The sequence below is a fragment of the Abramis brama genome (assembly GCF_963993115.1).
Source record: "Abramis brama genome assembly, chromosome: 6".
Taxonomy (NCBI): domain Eukaryota; kingdom Metazoa; phylum Chordata; class Actinopteri; order Cypriniformes; family Leuciscidae; genus Abramis; species Abramis brama.
The window spans coordinates 39,778,839-39,798,737 of NC_139968.1; the positions used below are offsets into that span (position 1 = coordinate 39,778,839).

The following is a 19,899-nucleotide window of genomic DNA, read 5'->3' on the forward strand; positions in this document are numbered from 1 at the left end:
CAGACTGAATGATTCTGCTAAGTTTGTGTACCAACAAATGCAATCCATGAGGAATGAAGATGTTTAAAATATACAACTATTACATAATAGCTTGATTATTTTAATTATTGAATTAAATAGAAATACACTAAACACAATTCAATAAAAACACAAGCAACAGAATGCCACAGGAAATCTGAAGAGTCTTTTTATTATAGACACTGTTTTATGGTGTGTATTCCCAAACACCTTCTACCTTATTCTATTTATTCTCAGGTAAAGTAAAGTAAGTCAACTTCGATCTAAACAATAAGTACATAAATATTCATGCTTACAACTCAGTCGAAAGACTACTCCATGGTTTAGTTCAGCTCAACTCTTTATACAGAGACTCAAAGCAGGCTGGTTCTTTTTTTAAATGATTATTAGTATTTTTATTATAGTAAAGTTAATAGGTTTACATACTAAATAATAAAATGAAATAAAACAAAAAATCTCAAAGAGTACAATAAACTATTCACAAGTTTCAACTACAGGTGGCAGGCTAAGACAATTGAACTGAGGAGAGGCTGTTGGGGTATTACAGCGTCTGACGTTGAAATATTACACTTTGTTTTTATACTCCGTATCACACCCCCTTATCACATATTCCATCACTCATAGACAATTTATCCAATCCAAAATCTTGATCTATTGTTAAACCTTTTAGTTCCTCCAAGAACGTCTTATAAAAAGCCTTCCTTGCTTGGATCCTTAAGCGTCTTCTTCGCTTGGTCTGTAAAGAAACAGGTGATACCTTCTATTTCTACTTTACTTCGCTATACACTGTTTTACTACTTAATGTTGCTTACATCAACTATATACTATTCTTTCTATTAATTAAATGCTTCAATCATGAGTATATTATTATTGTTTCTTGCATGCATTATTACAAATAAAGACTTATACAAAACAAGTTGCAGTGTCTTCTTATTAATAAACCAGATTAAAAAATAAAGACTTTTACAAAACAAGTTGCAGTGTCTTCTTATTAATAAACCAGATTCAAAAATAAAAACTTTTACAAAACAAGTTGCAGTGTCCTCTTATTAATAAACCAGATTCAAAAATAAAGACTTTTACAAAACAAATTGCAGTGTTTTTCTTATACAACACTCTTTTTTAATAAGATACAATAACTAATATCATATGCAAGGTTATACATAAACCATCGGTTAATACAGAATAAATTGCATATATTTATATTCCACTCATAAGGTTATAAATGTGGCTAATGACATACATAAGCCTATATATGTAAGGCAATATAATAGAATAAATTGCATTTTCACTTAACAACACATAACATTGTAGTTTTCCCCTCGTGAATAAATAAGATAATACAGTGTAAAAGTGACAGTGTAATTTCTGTTTTGGAAGTGTTTTTCACATTCATCTTCTCCATATTTCACATTCTCTAGCAGCAGCCAACTATGATTTGAAGCAAAAAACAAAAAAAAACAAAAAAAAAAACAGAGGTAAAAGGCCACATATGAGGGAATGAACCCATGATTATCTGACTCTTCAGGATTATGGATATGGTAGTTCTTCATGTGGAATTTGTCAATTAAATACATTTTGTTACAGGTAGATCTGTGGTACGGCTAAGTGTGTAAATGTGGCCTTAATCAATTCGTCCAGCAAACATTGATTATTTATTCATTCTAAGAAAAGGCCGTTTTTCATGACCACAGAAAATAATTATTTCTTAGCACGTACAGCGCTCAGAGCGCATCACAAGATCAGAAATCGTTAAATTGACTTTGCCACAAGCAGAGAATGTGAACCAAATATTTGTGCACGAGTTTATGAACTAAATCACGAACCCCATAACTAACCTAAACAAAACACATACACACAATCACACAGTGACTAAAAAAAATGGAACAGAACAGAGGAATGAAGCATGAAAAACATGAAAATTTAAACGTCATTTAAACATGAAAAAAGCTTAATTTCACTAAGTATTTTAGAAACTTAGATGTTTACATTCGCGTCAGTGGTAAAAATGTTGAAGCTGCACACTGGTCCTGCTGGGATCCTCTCAGATCACACAATCTGTATGTAATATTTCTGTAAGAAGAGAAAGAGAAATTAACAGTGATGTTTAGTTACAGAAACCTAAAGAAAAAAAAATCAGCATCTGCAGATCTGTAGATATAGATCCGTCATCTACAGTTTAGGTCAGTACAGTATCACAGTGTGAGTGTGTGTGTGTGTGTTTGTATAGTGTATTTAATAGTTGCCATATCAATAATGTATTGAATAAAAATAGCATCAAAATTCAGATAAAACCCCAAGCTAATGTATGGTTGTTTTTACATTTCAATTACAATTTTTAAAGAAAATTAGATAAAGAAAAGAAAACATACACTGTATGGCAAGCCGTTTTAACTTTTATTCATTTCCGGGATATGAATTGTTGATATCAAGAATTACATTTTTGATATCAACAATTACATTTTTTGATATCAAAAATGTAATTGTTGATATCAAGAATTCAATTGTTGATATCAACAATTGAATTCTTGATATCAACAATTTAATTCTTGATATCAAAAATATAATTCTTGATATCAACAATTGAATTCTTGATATCAACAATTGTATTTTCACTAGTGAAATGTCACCATAGGCTGCCATTCAAAATCAATTGTTGATATCAAGAATTGATTTCTTACTAGTAGAAATATAATTGTTGATATCAAGAATTACATTGTTACTAGTAAAAATGGCAATTACTGATATCAATAATTCAATTGTCACTAGTTGAAAGGTCTATTCTTGATATCAACAATTGAATTGCTACTAGTAACAATGTTAATTTTTGATATCTGAAAATGTATTTCTGATATCAATATAATTTCAGATCTCTAAAATGGCTTTCTTACTAGTAACAATCACATTCATGATATCAGAAATTAACATTGTCACTAGTGAAAATGGAATTATTGATATCAAAAATGAACATTGTTACTAGTAGCAATTCAATTGTTGATATCAAGAATAGACATTTCAACTAGTGACAATTGAATTCTTGATATCAAAAATAAAGGTTTTTACTAGTAAGAATTGTATTTCTGATATGTGAAACTGGAATTTTAACTAGTAAGAAATCAATTCTTGATATCAACAATTGATTTTGAATGGCAGCCTATGGTGACATTTCACTAGTGAAAATACAATTACAGATATCAACAATTATAGTTTTTACTAGTTGAAATTCAATTGTTGATATCAAGAATTATCATTTTAACTAGTGGAAATGTAATTCCTGATATCAAAAATTGCCATTGTTACTAGTAGAAATCTAATTCCTGATATCAATAACTATCATTTTAACTAGCGATAATGTAGTTGTTGATATCAAGAATTCAAATCCTGCGAATGATTAAAAGTCAAAACGGCTTGCCTATTGCCATTCCCAGGATATAAATTGTTAATATCAAGAATTATAGTTTTTACTAGTTCAAATTAAATTGTTAATATCAAGAATAATAGTTTTAACTAGTTAAAAGTCAATTGTTGATATCAAGAATGAACATTTTTACTAGTTGAAATGTAATTCCTGATATCAAAAATTGCCATTGTTACTAGTAGAAACATTATTCCTGATATCAAGAATTATCATTTTAACTAGTGAAAATTGACTAGAAAATTGAAAATCGGCTTGCCATATACACTGTATTGTTTAAACAAGACAACATATTTGTTCTAGATTTGTGAAATTACTGAGGGGAAATACTCTGAACCTCAAGGGAATTTACACAAAGTCAGAAAGTGTAAGGTTGTGCCCCATTGTCCCCTAGTTGCAAAACATTTCTACTTTTAAATATTTCTTACCAACAAAACATGCAAATGTCATATGAAATATATAACAATGTATGTCTCATACACAACACAAACTTATTTTGTTTATACTTTAACTGAATTTTCCTGCCATCTAGCTTTAAATTGAATCGCCAGGACTCGCGGTCACATGACCATAAGCAATAAAATGACTTCCATGACCATCACATGTACCCTTCACTAACAGACTTGTGGAAGCCCCCTTCGTGAAGAGATTCAGTCTTTCACTTTCATTTGGAAAACCCCTACAAGTGGCGCCCCTTCAAGCGAATTTTAGTTATGATGTCATTATCAGGAAATATCTGAGCATGGAATGTCCCGACTGACCAATCAGAATCAAGTATTCCCGAGAGCCAGGTAATACTTTTGCACACAAAGTTTTCCTATAGTAACTGTAGGTGATGCTTACCCTTTTCAGAGCTCCTGTGGCGATAGTAAGTCACACCAACAGCTGAAGCTACACACACCAGCAGAACAGCAGCAGATAATCCTGCAACAGCACCTGAAGATATACCTGAACCTGGACCAGATAAAGAGAAACAGACATTAGTGTGAGTGAATCTGACTGTGATTATAACATATTCATTAGATATATTATCTCTGGACAATGTACTGTATGTCCAAATTGGAGGTGTGAAAGGCTAATTCCTCTAAGGTGAAATAGTCTTCAACAGTTTCTGAAATTTGGATGTTACCACATTTTTCCAAAGGAGAATTAGAGATTAACTTCCCCTGTTTACAACTAAACTATCTGTGCTTCAATTAGATCTATAACCTATGAGGTTTACTTTCAGAAGTATCGAGAGAGCATTCCCCCCCTAACATCTCTCATCATGAACTTTAAATCGGTTTCTGTTTGCTTTTCCAGTAGAATGTATCCATGGTTTGTAGAAACTTTTGGAGGGAGCATGTTATGGGCTTCCCAATGCTACAGCGTTATTGTATCTGACATCTTTATTCAATTATAAATAGCAAGTGTTTAGGATAAAGTTTGACAAACATTCTTTATATATATTTTTTTAATTCATATTTTGTGTTCAAATGAACAACATCAGAATCATTTAGGTGAATTATAAAGTGAAGTTCCCCATAAGAACAGTGTAGTTATTAAATAAACTGCAAAACATGTTATGATATAATAGATTTTATAAAAAGTAGAGTAGAAAACATACTCAAGTCAACCGCATGCTTCTCCATATGTGGTTCTTCATTGGTTTTATCTTGATCAGACAGAGAAGCTGGAAAACACAAACCAATGAAAATAAAGAAATATGAAAGAACACAAGAATTGACATTTTTGACAATCTTTTGATTCAATGTTACAAAGACACATGGATGCAGGATTGTGTGTAGGATCACAGGATTTCAGTATAGCATATTTAATTCAAAAATGACTGAGCAGAGTGATCAGAAATGCAGTTCAATTTACAGCATACCAATTAAATTAAATGTTTATTATAATAGAAAATAGAAAAATAATTTAATTAAATAATTTAATTCCTTAAACAACAAAAATACATAAGGGTAAATGACATTGAGTGACTCACCACTGACGATCACACTGAATATTTTGATGGTATCATCATGAGTGCTGCTGATTTTTTTGGTAATTTTTGTGCTGTCACACTTGCGGTTTCTGTTCAAGCTTTGCCTTTTGCCTGAACTCTCGCTTCTGATCAGCTCTGCTTCATAACGTCCAGCATGTTCAGATCTGATGTTCATGATGGTCAGAGATCCGGTCTCATAGTCCACCTCCAGTCTGCCTCTGAATCTCCCGTCTTCTCCATCATATAAACAGCTCGTGTTGAGATGTCCGTTGATCAGAGCTATGCGAGTGTCTTCAAAATACCACAGCATCTTGTCATGATGTTTTTTAGTAATATTAGTGTTTAGAGTAACAGAATCTCCCGCCATCACTGACACTGGCATCACTTCATCGCCAAACACACCTGAGGACACAAATAAAGGCAAGGCAAGTTTATTTATATAGCACATTTCATACACAATGGTAATTCAAAGTGCTTTACATAAACAAGAAAGAACTAAAAATAATTAAAACAGTTTAGAATAAAGAACAGTTTAAAATAAAGAAACGAGAAAGAACTAAAAATAATTAAAACAGTTTAGAATAAAGACTAAAATAAGACACAGTATAAACAGTCGGACAAACAGTGACACAGTGCTCATTCATTAAATGCACAGCTAAACAGATGTGTTTTGAGTCTGGATTTGAATGTGACTACAGTAGGAGCACATCTGATCTCCTCTGGAAGCTGGTTCCAGCTGCGGCTGGCATAATAGCTAAAAGCAGACTCTCCTTGCTTAGAGTGAACTCTTGGAACTTCTAGCTGATGTGATCCTAATGATCTGAGTAATATGTTGGGTTTGTATTCCGTGAGCATATCTGCAATGTATTGAGGTCCTAGGCCATTGAATGATTTATATACTAGTAATAATACTTTAAAATCAATCCTATAAGTAACTGGCAGCCAGTGTAATGACCTGAGTACTGGTGTGATATGATCATATTTTCTGGTTCTGCTAAGAATCCTGGCTGCAGCGTTCTGTATGAGCTGCAAATGTCTTATGGTCTTTTTGGGAAGGCCAGTGAGGAGTCCATTACAATAATCCACCCTGCTGGTGATGAAAGCATGCACTAGTTTTTCTAAGTCTTGACTGGAAACAAAGCATCTAATTCTTGCAATATTTTTCAGATGATAGTATGCTGATTTAGTTATTACTTTGACATGACTATTGAAACTAAGGTCTGACTCTAAAGACACACCAAGATTCTTGACCTGATTTTTAGTTGTTTGACCTTTAGAGTGAAGGTATGCGTTCACCTTGAGAACTTCATCTTTGTTTCCAAACACAATGATTTCAGTTTTGTCTTTGTTTAACTGTAGAAAGTTTTGGCACATCCAGCTGTTGACTTCATCAATGCATTGAAGCAGAGAGTCAATTGGGCTGTAATCGTTAGGCGATAGGGCTAAGTAGAGCTGTGTGTCGTCTGCATAGCTGTGGTAAGAGATTTGGTTCTTTCTCATTATTTGGCTCATTGGGAGCATGTACAGGTTGAACAGGAGTGGCGCAAGAATTGAGCCTTGAGGGACTCCGCATGTCATGGGCGTCCACTCAGACTTATGGTCACCTATACTCACATAATAACCTCTCCCATCTAAGTATGACCTGAACCATTTTAGAACTGTCCCAGAAAACCCCACCCAGTTTTCCAGCCTGTCTAGAAGTATTTTGTGATCGACAGTGTCAAATGCAGCACTGAGGTCGAGTAGTACCAGCACTGATAATTTGCCTGTATCAGTATTTAAGCGAATATCGTTTATTATCTTAATGAGCGCCGTCTCTGTGCTGTGATGCGATCGGAAGCCAGATTGAAAATTATCAAAGTATCCATTTGAGTTTAAGAATTTGTTCAGCTGATTGAAGACAACTTTTTCAATGATTTTGCCTGTGAAAGGAAGATTTGAGATCGGTCTATAGTTGCTTAATATAGTCTTATCCAGATTGCTCTTTTTCAGGAGGGGTTTGACAACAGCAGTTTTAAGGGAGTTTGGAAAACTTCCATAGAAAAGTGAGGCATTTACCACTTCTAGGAGATCTGCTTCTAAACAGTCTAACACACTTTTAAAAAAAGATGTGGGAAGTGTGTCAAGGGCGCAGGTTGATGTTTTAAGGTGCTGAACGGTTTCTTTCAGAATTTTGCCATCAATTTCTTCAAAATCAGACATAGTAACTACTTTCTCAGGTGGTCTGATCTGACTGACCCCAGCGCAACTCAAGGATGTGCTGATCACCTTTCTAATATTATTGATTTTCTCAGAGAAAAAGGTAGCAAACTCACTACACTTGCTGTCGGAGAGCATTTCACTGGGAATCTGGCTTGGGGGATTTGTTAGTCTGTCGACAGTAGCGAAGAGATTTCGAGTATTATTTAGGTTTCTGTTTATGATATTGGAGAAGAAAGTTTGTCTAGCTTTGCCTAGTTCCATATTGAAAGCACGAATGGTGTCTCTATAGATGTTATAGTGGATTACAAGTTTTGTCTTTCGCCACATGCGCTCTGATTTTCTGCATTGTCTTTTCATAATTTGCACTGCTGTTGAGTTTCTCCAAGGTGCTTTTTGTTTACCATTCTTCCTGACTTTCACAGGAGCAATATCATCAATTACATTTTTAACCTTCGAGTTAAAAGAATCAAGGAGAGAATCAACCGAGTCAGCAGATATGCTCGGTCTTAGGGATATGGCCTTCATAAATAGTACACTAGTGTTCTCATTTAAGCATCTCTTCTTGACAGACACAGATCTAACTTCAATGGCAGGAGAGATCAATAAATCAAAGAAAATACAGTAATGATCAGAGAGTGCGACATCCTTAATATCATTCAATGAAATGTTTAGACCCTTACTGATAAGTAAATCTAGAGTGTGTCCACGATTGTGTGTGGGCCCATGTACATGTTGAATCAGATCAAAAGTTTTTAAAACAGTATTGATTTCTTTTGCCATATTATTTTCTGCATTATCTATGTGAATGTTAAAATCTCCAGCAATAGTGAAACTGTCAAACTCTGAGGAAATTATTGATAACAGTTCTGTAAAGTCTTCAGCAAAGGCTGAAGAGTATTTTGGAGGCCTGTAAATAGTGATAAGTAAAATCCGTGGAGCACCTTTTAACACAATACCCAGATATTCGAAAGATGAGTAATTACCAAATGATATTTGCTTACATTGATAGACATCTTTAAAAAGAGCAGCTACACCCCCACCTCTCCTTCCAGCTCTGGAGACACTCATAAAGGTAAAGTTCGGAGGAGATGTTTCATTGAGAATTGTTGCACTGCAGCTGTCTTCTAGCCAAGTTTCATTTAGAAATATAAAGTCCAGGTTGTATGTGCTTATAAAGTCATTGACTAGAAGTGATTTATTTTTAAGTGAGCGGATGTTTAAAAGTGCTAACTTAACAGTCTTGCTTTTTGTGTCCACAATCTTAGTTTGTCGTGTGATAGGCACCAGATTAGATGGGTTTGCTGTACGGCTTTTAAAGGCCTTAGACTTTCTAACATGTGAATGAACAGATGATACAGGAACACTGGGTTCCCGCTTGTTCTGTAAACATTTGAGAAAGTTACTGTTATCACAGCGGGGACCCGGCACAAATCACTTGGAGCTGGTATCGGTTGATTTTGTAACACCTCGAGCAGACGGTGGAAGTTGTGGGCCCTGGCGTTGTGGAAGGGGCCTTAATGCTCGAGGAGGAGGAAGAGGGGGAGGGGGAGGGGGGAGAGGGCGAGCTGCGCCCATAGACTTTGGTGGTAGTGATGTTTTTCTGGTTGATATCTGGGGGCTTCCAGCGAATTGGGTTCCAGCATACACTAGTTTTTCCATTTTCTCTGAGAAACACATCAATGGGGATGTAGGAGATAGTGATAGCGGTGAGAGTGGCTGTGGTGTTAATGGAGGCTGTAATATGCTGTCTTGGCTTTCCTGGTCGTGTTTGGGTGCTGAATCTGTTGTTACTGGTGGCTGTAATGTACTGTCCTGGCTTCCCTGGTCATTCTTGGGTGCTGAATCTGTTGTTATTGGAGGCTGTAATGTACTGTCCTGGCTTCCCTGGTCATTCTTGGGTGCTGAATCTGTTGTTATTGGAGGCTGTAATATGCTGTCCTGGCTTCCCTGGTCATTCTTGGGTGCTGAATCTGTTGTTATTGGAGGCTGTAATATGCTGTCCTGGCTTCCCTTGTCATTCTCGGGTGCTGAATCTGTTGTTATTCGAGGCTGTAATATGCTGTCCTTGGGAGCTGAATCTTGTGACATTTCTAATATGTCACAGTCTGACTCTGGTGAGCTCAGTGGGCACGGCTCAGCTGAAGTTGTGTCCGTGAGCAGAAGTTGTTTTGGCTGCATGGTGTTATCATTGTCTTTGTGAGATGTGTCAGCCGCATGCCCATTCAAGTCCTGAGGTGAAGTCCTGTGGTCATTCAAACTGTGTCCAGGTGAGTGTGTGCCATTCTGGTTGATTGGATTGGCAGAAGGATGATGAAGGGAGAAAAGGATATTGTCCTTTAGCACTCTTGAACCCAGTTTGTTTGGAAGATGGCCATTTTGTTGAAACAGTGGCCTCTGATTCCAGAAAAGATTAAAGTTGTCTATGAAGTTCACTCCTTTTATATTACAGGTTTTTTGCAGCCATGAATTAAGCCCAAGCAACCGTGAGAACCTGTTACTTCCTCTAGCTGGAAGTGGTCCACTGATGAATGTTTGTACTTTCAGTCTTTTGAGTGTTTCAAAAAGTTCATTGAAATCCTTCTTAAGCTGTTCTGACTGCTCTTTATGGATATCATTCTTCCCCACATGAATGATGAGTCGATTTGCAGTCTTATGTTTCATCAAAATGTTTTGAATTTCTCTGTTTACGTCAGAGGTTGTTGCTTGTGGAAGGCAGCATGTAGTTGTATCTTTCGAGCTGATATCTCTGATCGTAGAGTCCCCAACTATCAATGTTTTGACCTCGGCTGCGCTCTGAGCTGAGTGCCGCTGTCTGCTTGACCTTGAGCGCCTGTTAGTATCAGAGTGAGCTCCTGGCTGTCTGTGTTCATCCACATTTAACAAATTTGAGCATTCCTCATTCAATAATACTTCAAATCTGTTCTTAAGATGAATAGGTTGTGGAAGACGACCAGTGTTTGTAATCCTTGTAGCTGTGTATGGTGTAGATGAAACTATTTTTGCCTGAGAGAGTCTAATGCCTCTATTTTTGGGTTTTGCCCCCTCTTTGTACCAACGGTTTGTAGGTCGATCGGCTTGTTTCTCTGCACTAGGTATGTTCTGTTGAGGAGCATTAAATTCATGACACTCACCGGCTGTGCGCTGTATTTGTCCATGATGAAACTCTGTTGTGGGTTCCGTCTGGTTTGATCCTACCATTAGCTTTGTTTCAAGAACTGTAATCCTTTGTAAAAGTTTTTGGCAGTTAGTACAGCAAGTAGAATCAAAAGGACGCATTTTCTCTTATCCTTGTGAATGTTTTCTCTTCCGCCGGAATGTAAGCAGTTCAGTTTTCTCTTCCTCGGAATGTAAGCTTCAGTGAATTCTGAAGGAATGAAACTAATTCTGCTTTTTTATAGTAATCCAAGCGTTCTGAGCACTGTGCTGATTCACTGAAGTTAAAATTAGGTGATAAAATGTAATAATAACGAAAGCGATAGAGCAAAGTGCGGAGCAGTAGGCAAAAGCGTCCGAACAGTAGCAAAGCAGGAAGCAGGAACAATTCAAATAAACAATTATGTATGTGTGGATTTCACATACATAGACTAAAGACAGCCTGAAATCAGATTTTGTAGCGACTAGCTAACCGTTCCTATGAGAAAAACAGATAAATAAACATAAATAATTAATATCTAAATGCAAAAGGTTAAGACTGAAGGTGGGGTTAGGGCTATGGGACAAACAATTAGGTTTGATTAAAAACAACAAAGTCTCCACTAAAGCCCAATTCAGATGGGAGTCACGGGACTAGTTTAACATGGAGAGGTGGAGTAATGTGTGGTAATTTTACCACAGGACCATTGTAATAAATGGCCAATTCGCACGGGATAAGAGATCTCAGTAAAACTAGCAGAAGTGGGGGGAAACTCGATTTACGCACCACCGTCACTCCTGTCCTCATGTGTGTATTACGTTGCTTCCTGATATGTGTGCAAACACATAGCCTAACCTATATTTATATAAAATAGGTCCGGTCCGATTGTATTATGTTGGTAATAGGCACTTATCTACCAATAAAATAAGTACAGTGCCTCTAAAAACTGATTTTGACCACCTTTTTGATCTGAATGGTGGAAAACACTTAATTGAGTTCTGCCACAGACTTGTCCCACTAGAATGCAACGCAACTGAATGCTTTTTCAAGCTCCTCCATACTTGAGAAACCACAGAAAACTACTTTTAAACTGGAAATGATGGAATATTTATAGGGTGATATCAGCTAAATTGGGCCACTTTTTGGTAAATCGTTTGGGACAATAATACAATACCATATATGCCTTTTCCGTGTGTTTTTGTGATTAATAATGACCGTTTTTGATAATTTTTTGTTGAAATTATGTAATTTTTTTTTTTTTTTTGCATGAGCAGTTTTAGGTAAAATGGGCCAGTCAAACTGCAAAGGGAAATGGTAATTTATCGTCAATTTTAATTTTAAAACAATTTCTTATACAGCCACATAACATTTAAACTGCATTAAACAAACATATTCATATGTGCCATAAAAAAAATATATAATAAAAATTGGGTGCAAACCCACAAATTCAAATGTGCAATTAAAGTCCATTTTGGAACAGCATGATGTCAGTGGTGTGTGTGTACAACACATTTAGGACGAAATGTGCAAATGACAAAAATTCACATTCAAAATTGATAACTGATATGTGTGTGTGTGATAAACATTTTTCAAACACAATCTTTGCAAATGGAACCATCGTCATCACAGATACCATTCTCTTCACCACAGCTCTCATTAAAGCAGCACTCAGTAGCTTCGGGATTTCTTCGCTGTATTCTTGCTTTTTGCTCGCAGGTTTCTCTCTAGAGCTCCCCCCACAGCTTCGGAATAGATATTTGACAACACTGTTGTAAAAACTCGTTGGTGATTCTCAGACACCAGAGGCTATAGATCAACGACATCAAAGCAGATGGGACATTCTTTAAAACGTCTTCTTCATTCGGGTTCGGACAGCGTGAGGGAGCGCAATAATGACAGCATTTTAGCAGATTTCTTTTGGCCATAAAGCAATTGTTTACATCGCGAGACCTGATATCACGCGAGACTTCCTGACGCGGCGGCCGGCGGCCCGCCGGCTCAAAGTTGCAAGTGCGTATTTTCCGCTCTCGGGCACCAGGGGGGTGCGAAATGACCACCATTCAACCCGAAATAAGTAATATAACCATTCCAATGACTCCGAAGCTGTTCAGTTAAGGTAAAAAAAGTTACTTAGTTCACCTTTAAACCAGGCAGAACATGGATCACATTTTACCCATTCCTCAGTATCCTTAGGATACTTAGCATACTCACTGTAAATAAAATGACACAGATGATGTCCCATGTGTCTGAAACCATGTGGCCCATTTTACCTCAGTGGGTTAAGGTAAATTGGGCCGCCAAGAAAAAAATAACTTTTTCAAAAAATGTGTTCATATAACAAACTAACAACATTTCTGATTGATGCGATCAAGACAGATATTAAGCATAGTTATTTATTTGCATGTTTTTTTTTTTTTTATAGATTTATCATCCTTATAATAGTTTAGTTAGATTTGGTATGCCAGGCTAACATTCCATGCAGCTTTCTGGTGCAGTCTTGATTTGAATAATTGCCCCGCCCACCATAGCAACCATAAACCAATCAAATCACCTGTTACTTGTCAAGCACAGTTATGACAACAGTTTGAAATCCTTTGCAGTTATTGACTCTAAATTCCTGGGGGACCCCCAAAAATTAAATGGCCCATTTTACCTGATGGCCCATTTTACCTGATATCACCCTACATATTTACAGCAGGTCTATTCCCACGGGATTTGTATTATCGGAGGTAATTTTTCCAGACCTTTTTTACTGATGGTAAAAGTCGCTGTAATCTTTACTGACAAATTACTGAGATGGCACATTCGGAAGGGACTAAAATCACTGAGAAGCTGAATTACTTTACCCCACTCTCGGATAATTAGTCCCGTCCGAATACGGCTTTTATTCATGCCGGTGTTTGTTTGTTTTTGCTGTGTTGTAGAAAGAATTATCAAACAATGATGCTTAAGAAAAGAAAAGATTTGTATGTGTAATTAAACGATCGTGGTTTTGTAGCCTAACTAGTCACATGATTGACTTTTTCCAGAACAGTAGGCTAAGTACGTAAATAAATGCCGTCTAAAAAGTACAAGGAACATTGTGTGGCACATTATATAGGCAGCCTAAACAATTTCAAAATTTAAACAGCGACCAAGAGCCTACAACAAGATGCGATGTTAGAATATGATGTTAAATGAAACTAAAAGAAATGCGTTATAACCATAAATTCAAAAACGTCTTACCATCAAGGAGTAAAAACAGAGTAAGCAGAAAACAGCGTCCTAGTCTTTCATCAGCTGTGTTTGATTTAAATAGCCAGTGTTGTTCCATTGATCTGTTCAATCTCTTTCTGCCTGATCCAGATGAAATATTAATGTCTAATGTCTTAGCCGGATAAAAAAACGTGCCTGTATCGCGTTTTGTTTGAGAATGAAAGTTTAAATATGAAACCGAAAGTAACATCAGCGTAAATCCCCCAGATTCCCCACTTTGAAGAGCGGTGGAGCGAATTAAAGATAAGGGGGCAGTTGTTAAGATTGTTTCTTAAGAAATATGAACTATAGCAGTGACTTTCTGTAAGACCAATCTACGTTTTTTTGTAACTGACTTAAAAAAAAAGCTTTCTGTACAAAAAAATTAAAATAAAAAAAATAAAACTATTTTTCAAGGCATTTTGACCTGAGAGGGAAAGATGTGTTACAAAGTGCGAGGGAAAGATGAGTTAAACACCTACAAAAGGTCACAGGGTTTTTCCATAGCATGAAATTAATGAGTCACAGTGACGCATTTACATAGTGAAACCGTGTCTTAGGTAGGCTATAGAACTGTACTGACATGAATATTGAAAGTAACATTGCAATCTGACTAAAGCCCAATTTATACTTCTGCGTCGAACTTACGCCGTAGCTACGTGTGTGTAGCGCGCGTACCCTTCGGCGTACCCTGACGTGCACCTCTCCAAAAATGTAACAACGCGTCAACTCTACGCGGACGCAAGCGCTGTGATTGGTCTGCTAGGACCGCTCCCTCGGGTTTCACATGCTCCCTCTGCGCGCGTGACCGCGGACAACGACGCAGAAGTATAAATCAGCCTTAACTCCACACAAAGCACCTTTGAATCCCGGATGAATGATTTTGTGGAAACGATCAAATAAGTCACAGGCTGGATTCTTACCTTTCATGTATTCACCCTTAGCATGAACTCTTAAGTTTGTGGATGTTTCTTTTAAACCTTAAACACAACACAATTCAATGTATAATTTAAAATACAGGCAAGACCTTTGAAAAATCTATACAGAAAATTCCTTAACATTATTGTGCCATATTTTTACAGACTTAGTGTGGGTTCAGAGAAATGGTTCATGCTGTCATTCTGTTCTGCTTGTGTTTGTGCAAACTGGCTGGAAAGTAATAAATGTGTTTTATATGTTTGTATACTGACTGATTTAGTTCATGCTTTAGTTTTTATACAGAGTAATAACATGGAGATGCATTTGCTATTATTCTCAGATATTTTGAAATTGAACAAGAACTTATTAATTCTGGTTTGGATTCAGGACTATCATCTGAATAACTTTAGGGACAGATTCAGATTCTTTCAACTTTTCCATGATGTTCATTTATTTGTACTTGCACTTTCCTCTTTCTGTGCTGCTGTCATGCAAGTTCTTCATTTCAGTGTTACCTAGTACTGAGTCTATAAAGCAACAATGATTTGGGACCCTTAATCTGTGATAAACTCTGTTCTCCAGGAGTGTTTGCTGACACAGTGAAGTCAGTGTCAGTGAAGGAGGGAGATTCAGTCACTCTAAACTCTGATCTTACTGTAACCCCATCATCTCGCAAGGGATGAGGAGAACTCAAGAGAGCGCCACAACCACAGTGTGTTTCATTGCAAATATCACAATTTATTACACAATATTCACAAGGAGCACATGGGGTAATCAGAGATGGCAAAGAGAGAAAACAAACAAAATTGTAACCGTTACAGACAACACGGTTCCCAATCCTATCCAATGAAAATTGCTCCTAAACTGTGCACACGCACAAGTTCAATAAACACAATTTCACGCCAACCTCCACAAATGTAAAGTAAATCAAACCACTGCCATGTGTTCCCCAAACCTTAACAGAGTAAACCATCTACAAGAAAATGGGAACCCCACCGTCAGTTGTAGGTCCAAAACAAAAATTGATGATTGCCCTATAAAATATTTACAATGATTAAAAACCTTAAAACCATTAAAACATAAAACACAAATATAAATAAAGCTTAAAACCAAATCTCCCTATTCAAAATTCAATTAATATCAGTACCTGTATTCTCAAATATATCTGCTTAATTCTCTGAGGCACCAATCAACACCATTCCCATAAGAACACTAAAACAGAAAACAAATACAAACATGTTAAAACTAGACAAACACACTAGAGTCCTCATAAATCACAACCCTTACCTTCCCAATTCAGTTCTACGCTGCTCATTAATCAACTTGGGTTTTCATCTGCTATTACACAGCCTTGAAAGACACCAAACAGCTTTTCCTGCTTGACGCATGGTACCACAAAGAGGAAGTCTGTTTGGTTTGCCTTTATAGCGTCTTAACTCATGGGATTTGTAGTCCTCACCTTCTACCCCATTACAGAGGGATGATGATCTGATTCTGTGGAGGTTTGGAAATTAAAACACTTTATTAGCTGCAATCAATGTACAGGACGACAGAATCACTGTATATGATGATGATCTTGTCTGAAGATGGATGATCAAACTGGATCTCTCTCTCTCTCTCTCTCTCTCTCTCTCAAGACATTAAAACAATGGGGGAAAAAAAGATGCCCTTTTATTCACTGATGTGATTTATTCTGGTTTTCTAAATTTTCTCCGCTCGACTGCCTGTTCCTGTCATCAGCAGAGACTGTACGATGTTCTTCATTCTTAATGTATGTTATGTTGCTGTTTTAATTTCCTTTCATAAATGTATGCATAAACTCCACAAATACAAATGTAAAAATATTTGTCACACCAATAAATCACTGTAGACTTAAACAGATTATTACCTACTGTACTGATATACAGCTGTGATCATAAATATGCTTATATTATTACTGAAGGGGAGTCATAAGAATAAACTGAATTCAGATTGAATGACGGTTGAATGAAAACACATTTACAGCATTAAACAGTTTATTTAAAACACACACAGTATAAATGTACACATTGTAACACGTGGAGGAAATACAGTGTGAGAGAACATGTTTTCAGCAGACTTAATTCTGGATATATTTTTGAATTCTTTTTTTTTTAATAAGGATTTCACTAAAATAGTTAAGCCATTAACCAAACAAACAACTATATTTCTCTTTCTGGCAGCTAATGTAAATAATATGATTGTTATCTTGTGGCATTGAATAAAAAAAAAAACATCCATTAGATAAAACTGTGTTTTAATCTATAATAGTGATTTACATGTATGCATTTTAGATGCTTTTCTCCAAAGTGACTGTATTGTGTATGTTGGGTCCATCTGGTGGACAATACTAGAATTTATCAATATTTCATTTAATTGCTATCCATTTTATATTTCTTTGCTATGTTTCTTATTTTACATTTCGTTGGTTTGCACATTTTCATTTTGCTTTGTTTTAATTGTACGGAACAAACGCTTTATAAACACAAATGTAGAAATATCTGTCATGCCAATAAAACAACAGCCTTTCTTTTTAAAGGCAGGGTAGGTAGGAATGGTCTAAAAAACTTCTTTTTCAAATTTGTTTAAACTTTATGTACATATCAATACATAATTAAAATGTAAGTACTCTGAAAAAGAAAGTATAAAAATCGAGTGTCTGTAGACCTCTCAGGACTGTTTTAAAGACAGTTCATTATTTCCATTCACTCCACCCCCTCCCTTCTGGGCTCCTTCCAAAGCCACGCCCCCAAAACACATGAACGCGCGACTCCAACCGCTGAGCTGAAGACGCATTATTTACCTGAGAGAAGCAGAGAGGAAGGAGCACAGTGCATGTAGTGACATCATGTCAGAATCACATGTAATAAAAAAATCTAATGCTAATTGCTTATGAATATAAACAAATAAGATGTATTTTAGTACTCACTATCAAGCTAGCATATTGATATTGGTATTTAAAATATATATATTTTTTGATTCGCTAACGAGCTAGTTATATAAGCTAAAAACAGGTTGCATTGATACACTTTTTTACATTACCATCAGTTATATTGTGATGAAGATGAATTTCGTGTAAGATTCATAACATATATGGTGTTCTGCATGTAGGGGTGGGAGATATTGACAAAAATGAATATCTCAATATTTTTTTCCAATATCTAGATATCGATATTCAGGCGATATTTTTGCCATCCTTCAAAGAAATGTGAGCAAACTGGCAAAGAAGGTCCAGTTGGTCTTTTGACTTGCTGCATTTGACCTATATTATTCTAGGCTATAGAAAAAAACAATAAAGGAGCTAACTAAACAGAATCTGTGGCAGCCCCTACTTTTTCCACTTACAAAAAAAAAAAAAAAAAAAAAAACTTAACTAGGCACTTCTTGCAACAGTGATTATTAAATCAAACAACAATATTGTTGATGATCAATTCAAAGTAAAAAAAAAATAACATTTTCAAAACGGTATAAATCCATTCATTTTTCCCCCAAAACGCTATAAATCCATCTTTTTTTTTTTCTTCTAAATTTATGGTTTGTCTTTTTAAAAAAGTTTTTGTCTTTTATTTTTCGTGTTTGCATTTATGAGGAAAAAACAATATTACTTGACAGTTCTCCATTATGGACGCGAGCGCTCTGAAAGCTGCACTAAGACTTTCAAACTTTAACAGAGACCTCAAAACAGAAAGCACAAAGCCTTTCTTTAAAACGAATTTCGTTTTGTATTAATTGTATCTTAATTTTAATATTTTTTTTTTCATTAATTCATTAATATTTTCATTCCTGGATTAAATACATAAAGTAAATATAGGCTATCAATCACAACATAAGGTGCTTGAACTGGAGATTATATCATCGTGAACCGAACCGTAGCCTCGCCTCACAGGCCTAAAAAATGTGGAATATATTTACAGAAATCTGGTTCTAAACAAAACCATCCAAAACAAAATAAAACTATGTAGCCTAAATGTGCATTTCTCCGGTGCATGCGTTCACTAGCCTACTGCGAAGATCGCGAGTCAAATATCGTCAACTTCATCTTTGCAGCCGACACAGAAATTAATAAACAATTAAAATGTCTTATTGCAATATTTTACACATTCATAATCATTACTTTTGCTGGTTCTTTGAGGCAGCTTTTTAGGTTTATGGCGTTTTGGAAAAGAGCTCTTCACGTACGTACAAACACCGTTTCACCAAGGCACAGCAGCCTTCAGCACATAAGAACAAAAAGAGAAAAAGCACGGACTTACTAATTACGAAACTTTGATGTGGTTGAACAGCTGAAACAGTCACAAATTCCTTTGCAACTCAAACCTTCTCAGTACGAGTTATGATGGAAGAGAACAGCATTACAGTTTTCAGCGCGTCCTCCTTTGATTGCTGTGTTGTGACTGGAAAAGTGCATGCAGGAGCACATGCGCAAAATGTAGGTTTGTAAAATGTCCTTTTGTAAATTAAAATAATTTTAGGGCGAAGCAGAGGAGGTCGTGCAAGAGGCCATGGCGTGCAACTAGGGTCCGAGGAAGTAGAGGCTGAGGACGGGGTGGTCGCTGGAAAGCCACGATGATATTGACACGCGTTTTATTTCTTTGTTTATCCAAAGACTTTTTGTTCATTACCTTTTCTTGTACTGTCTTCTTTTTTTGCCTTGTTTGCCTTCACTAACTGCATGCCGGTAATGTGAATTTTGATTGCTCTTTCTCTGCCATTGTTTTGCTATTAGTGATGGGTCGTTCGCGAATGAGCCGGATCTTAGAGCCGGCTCTTGTAGGTGAACGACGGGAGCCGGCTCGCATATCTGAAGAGCCGACTCTATTTTTAAAAATATAGCCTATAGAAATTAAATCATTATGTAGGCTAATAATGAAATATTGAATGATTTTAAATGCATTTAAAATAATTGACTAATTCAAAAACCAACAAAAACATAATTATATAGGCCTAAAGGCGCACACACATTTGTTTCGACTGTCTGAT

At 36.1% G+C, this 19,899-nt stretch overlaps 1 protein-coding gene across 3 annotated transcripts; it reads right to left on the reverse strand.

The window, feature by feature from the left end:
- Positions 1 to 211: 211 nt before the first annotated feature.
- LOC311085386 (uncharacterized protein) lies at positions 212 to 16,290 on the reverse strand. 3 transcript variants are annotated; one of them, XM_084117899.1, is made up of 6 exons: positions 16,189 to 16,281; positions 16,049 to 16,113; positions 5,415 to 5,816; positions 5,040 to 5,105; positions 4,277 to 4,387; positions 212 to 2,091 (listed from the first exon to the last, which is right to left on the reverse strand). In XM_084117899.1, the coding sequence occupies exons 3-6, from the start codon at positions 5,794 to 5,796 to the stop codon at positions 2,063 to 2,065; spliced, it is 588 nt and encodes a 195-aa protein (XP_083974025.1). In that variant the 5' UTR covers positions 5,797 to 5,816; positions 16,049 to 16,113; positions 16,189 to 16,281; the 3' UTR covers positions 212 to 2,062. The 3 variants fall into 3 exon arrangements, with proteins under 3 accessions (XP_083974025.1, XP_083974024.1, XP_083974023.1); XM_084117898.1 differs by lacking the exon at positions 16,049 to 16,113 and having other exon boundaries at positions 16,189 to 16,290; XM_084117897.1 differs by lacking the exons at positions 16,049 to 16,113; positions 16,189 to 16,281 and adding an exon at positions 13,975 to 14,213.
- Positions 16,291 to 19,899: the final 3,609 nt, after the last annotated feature.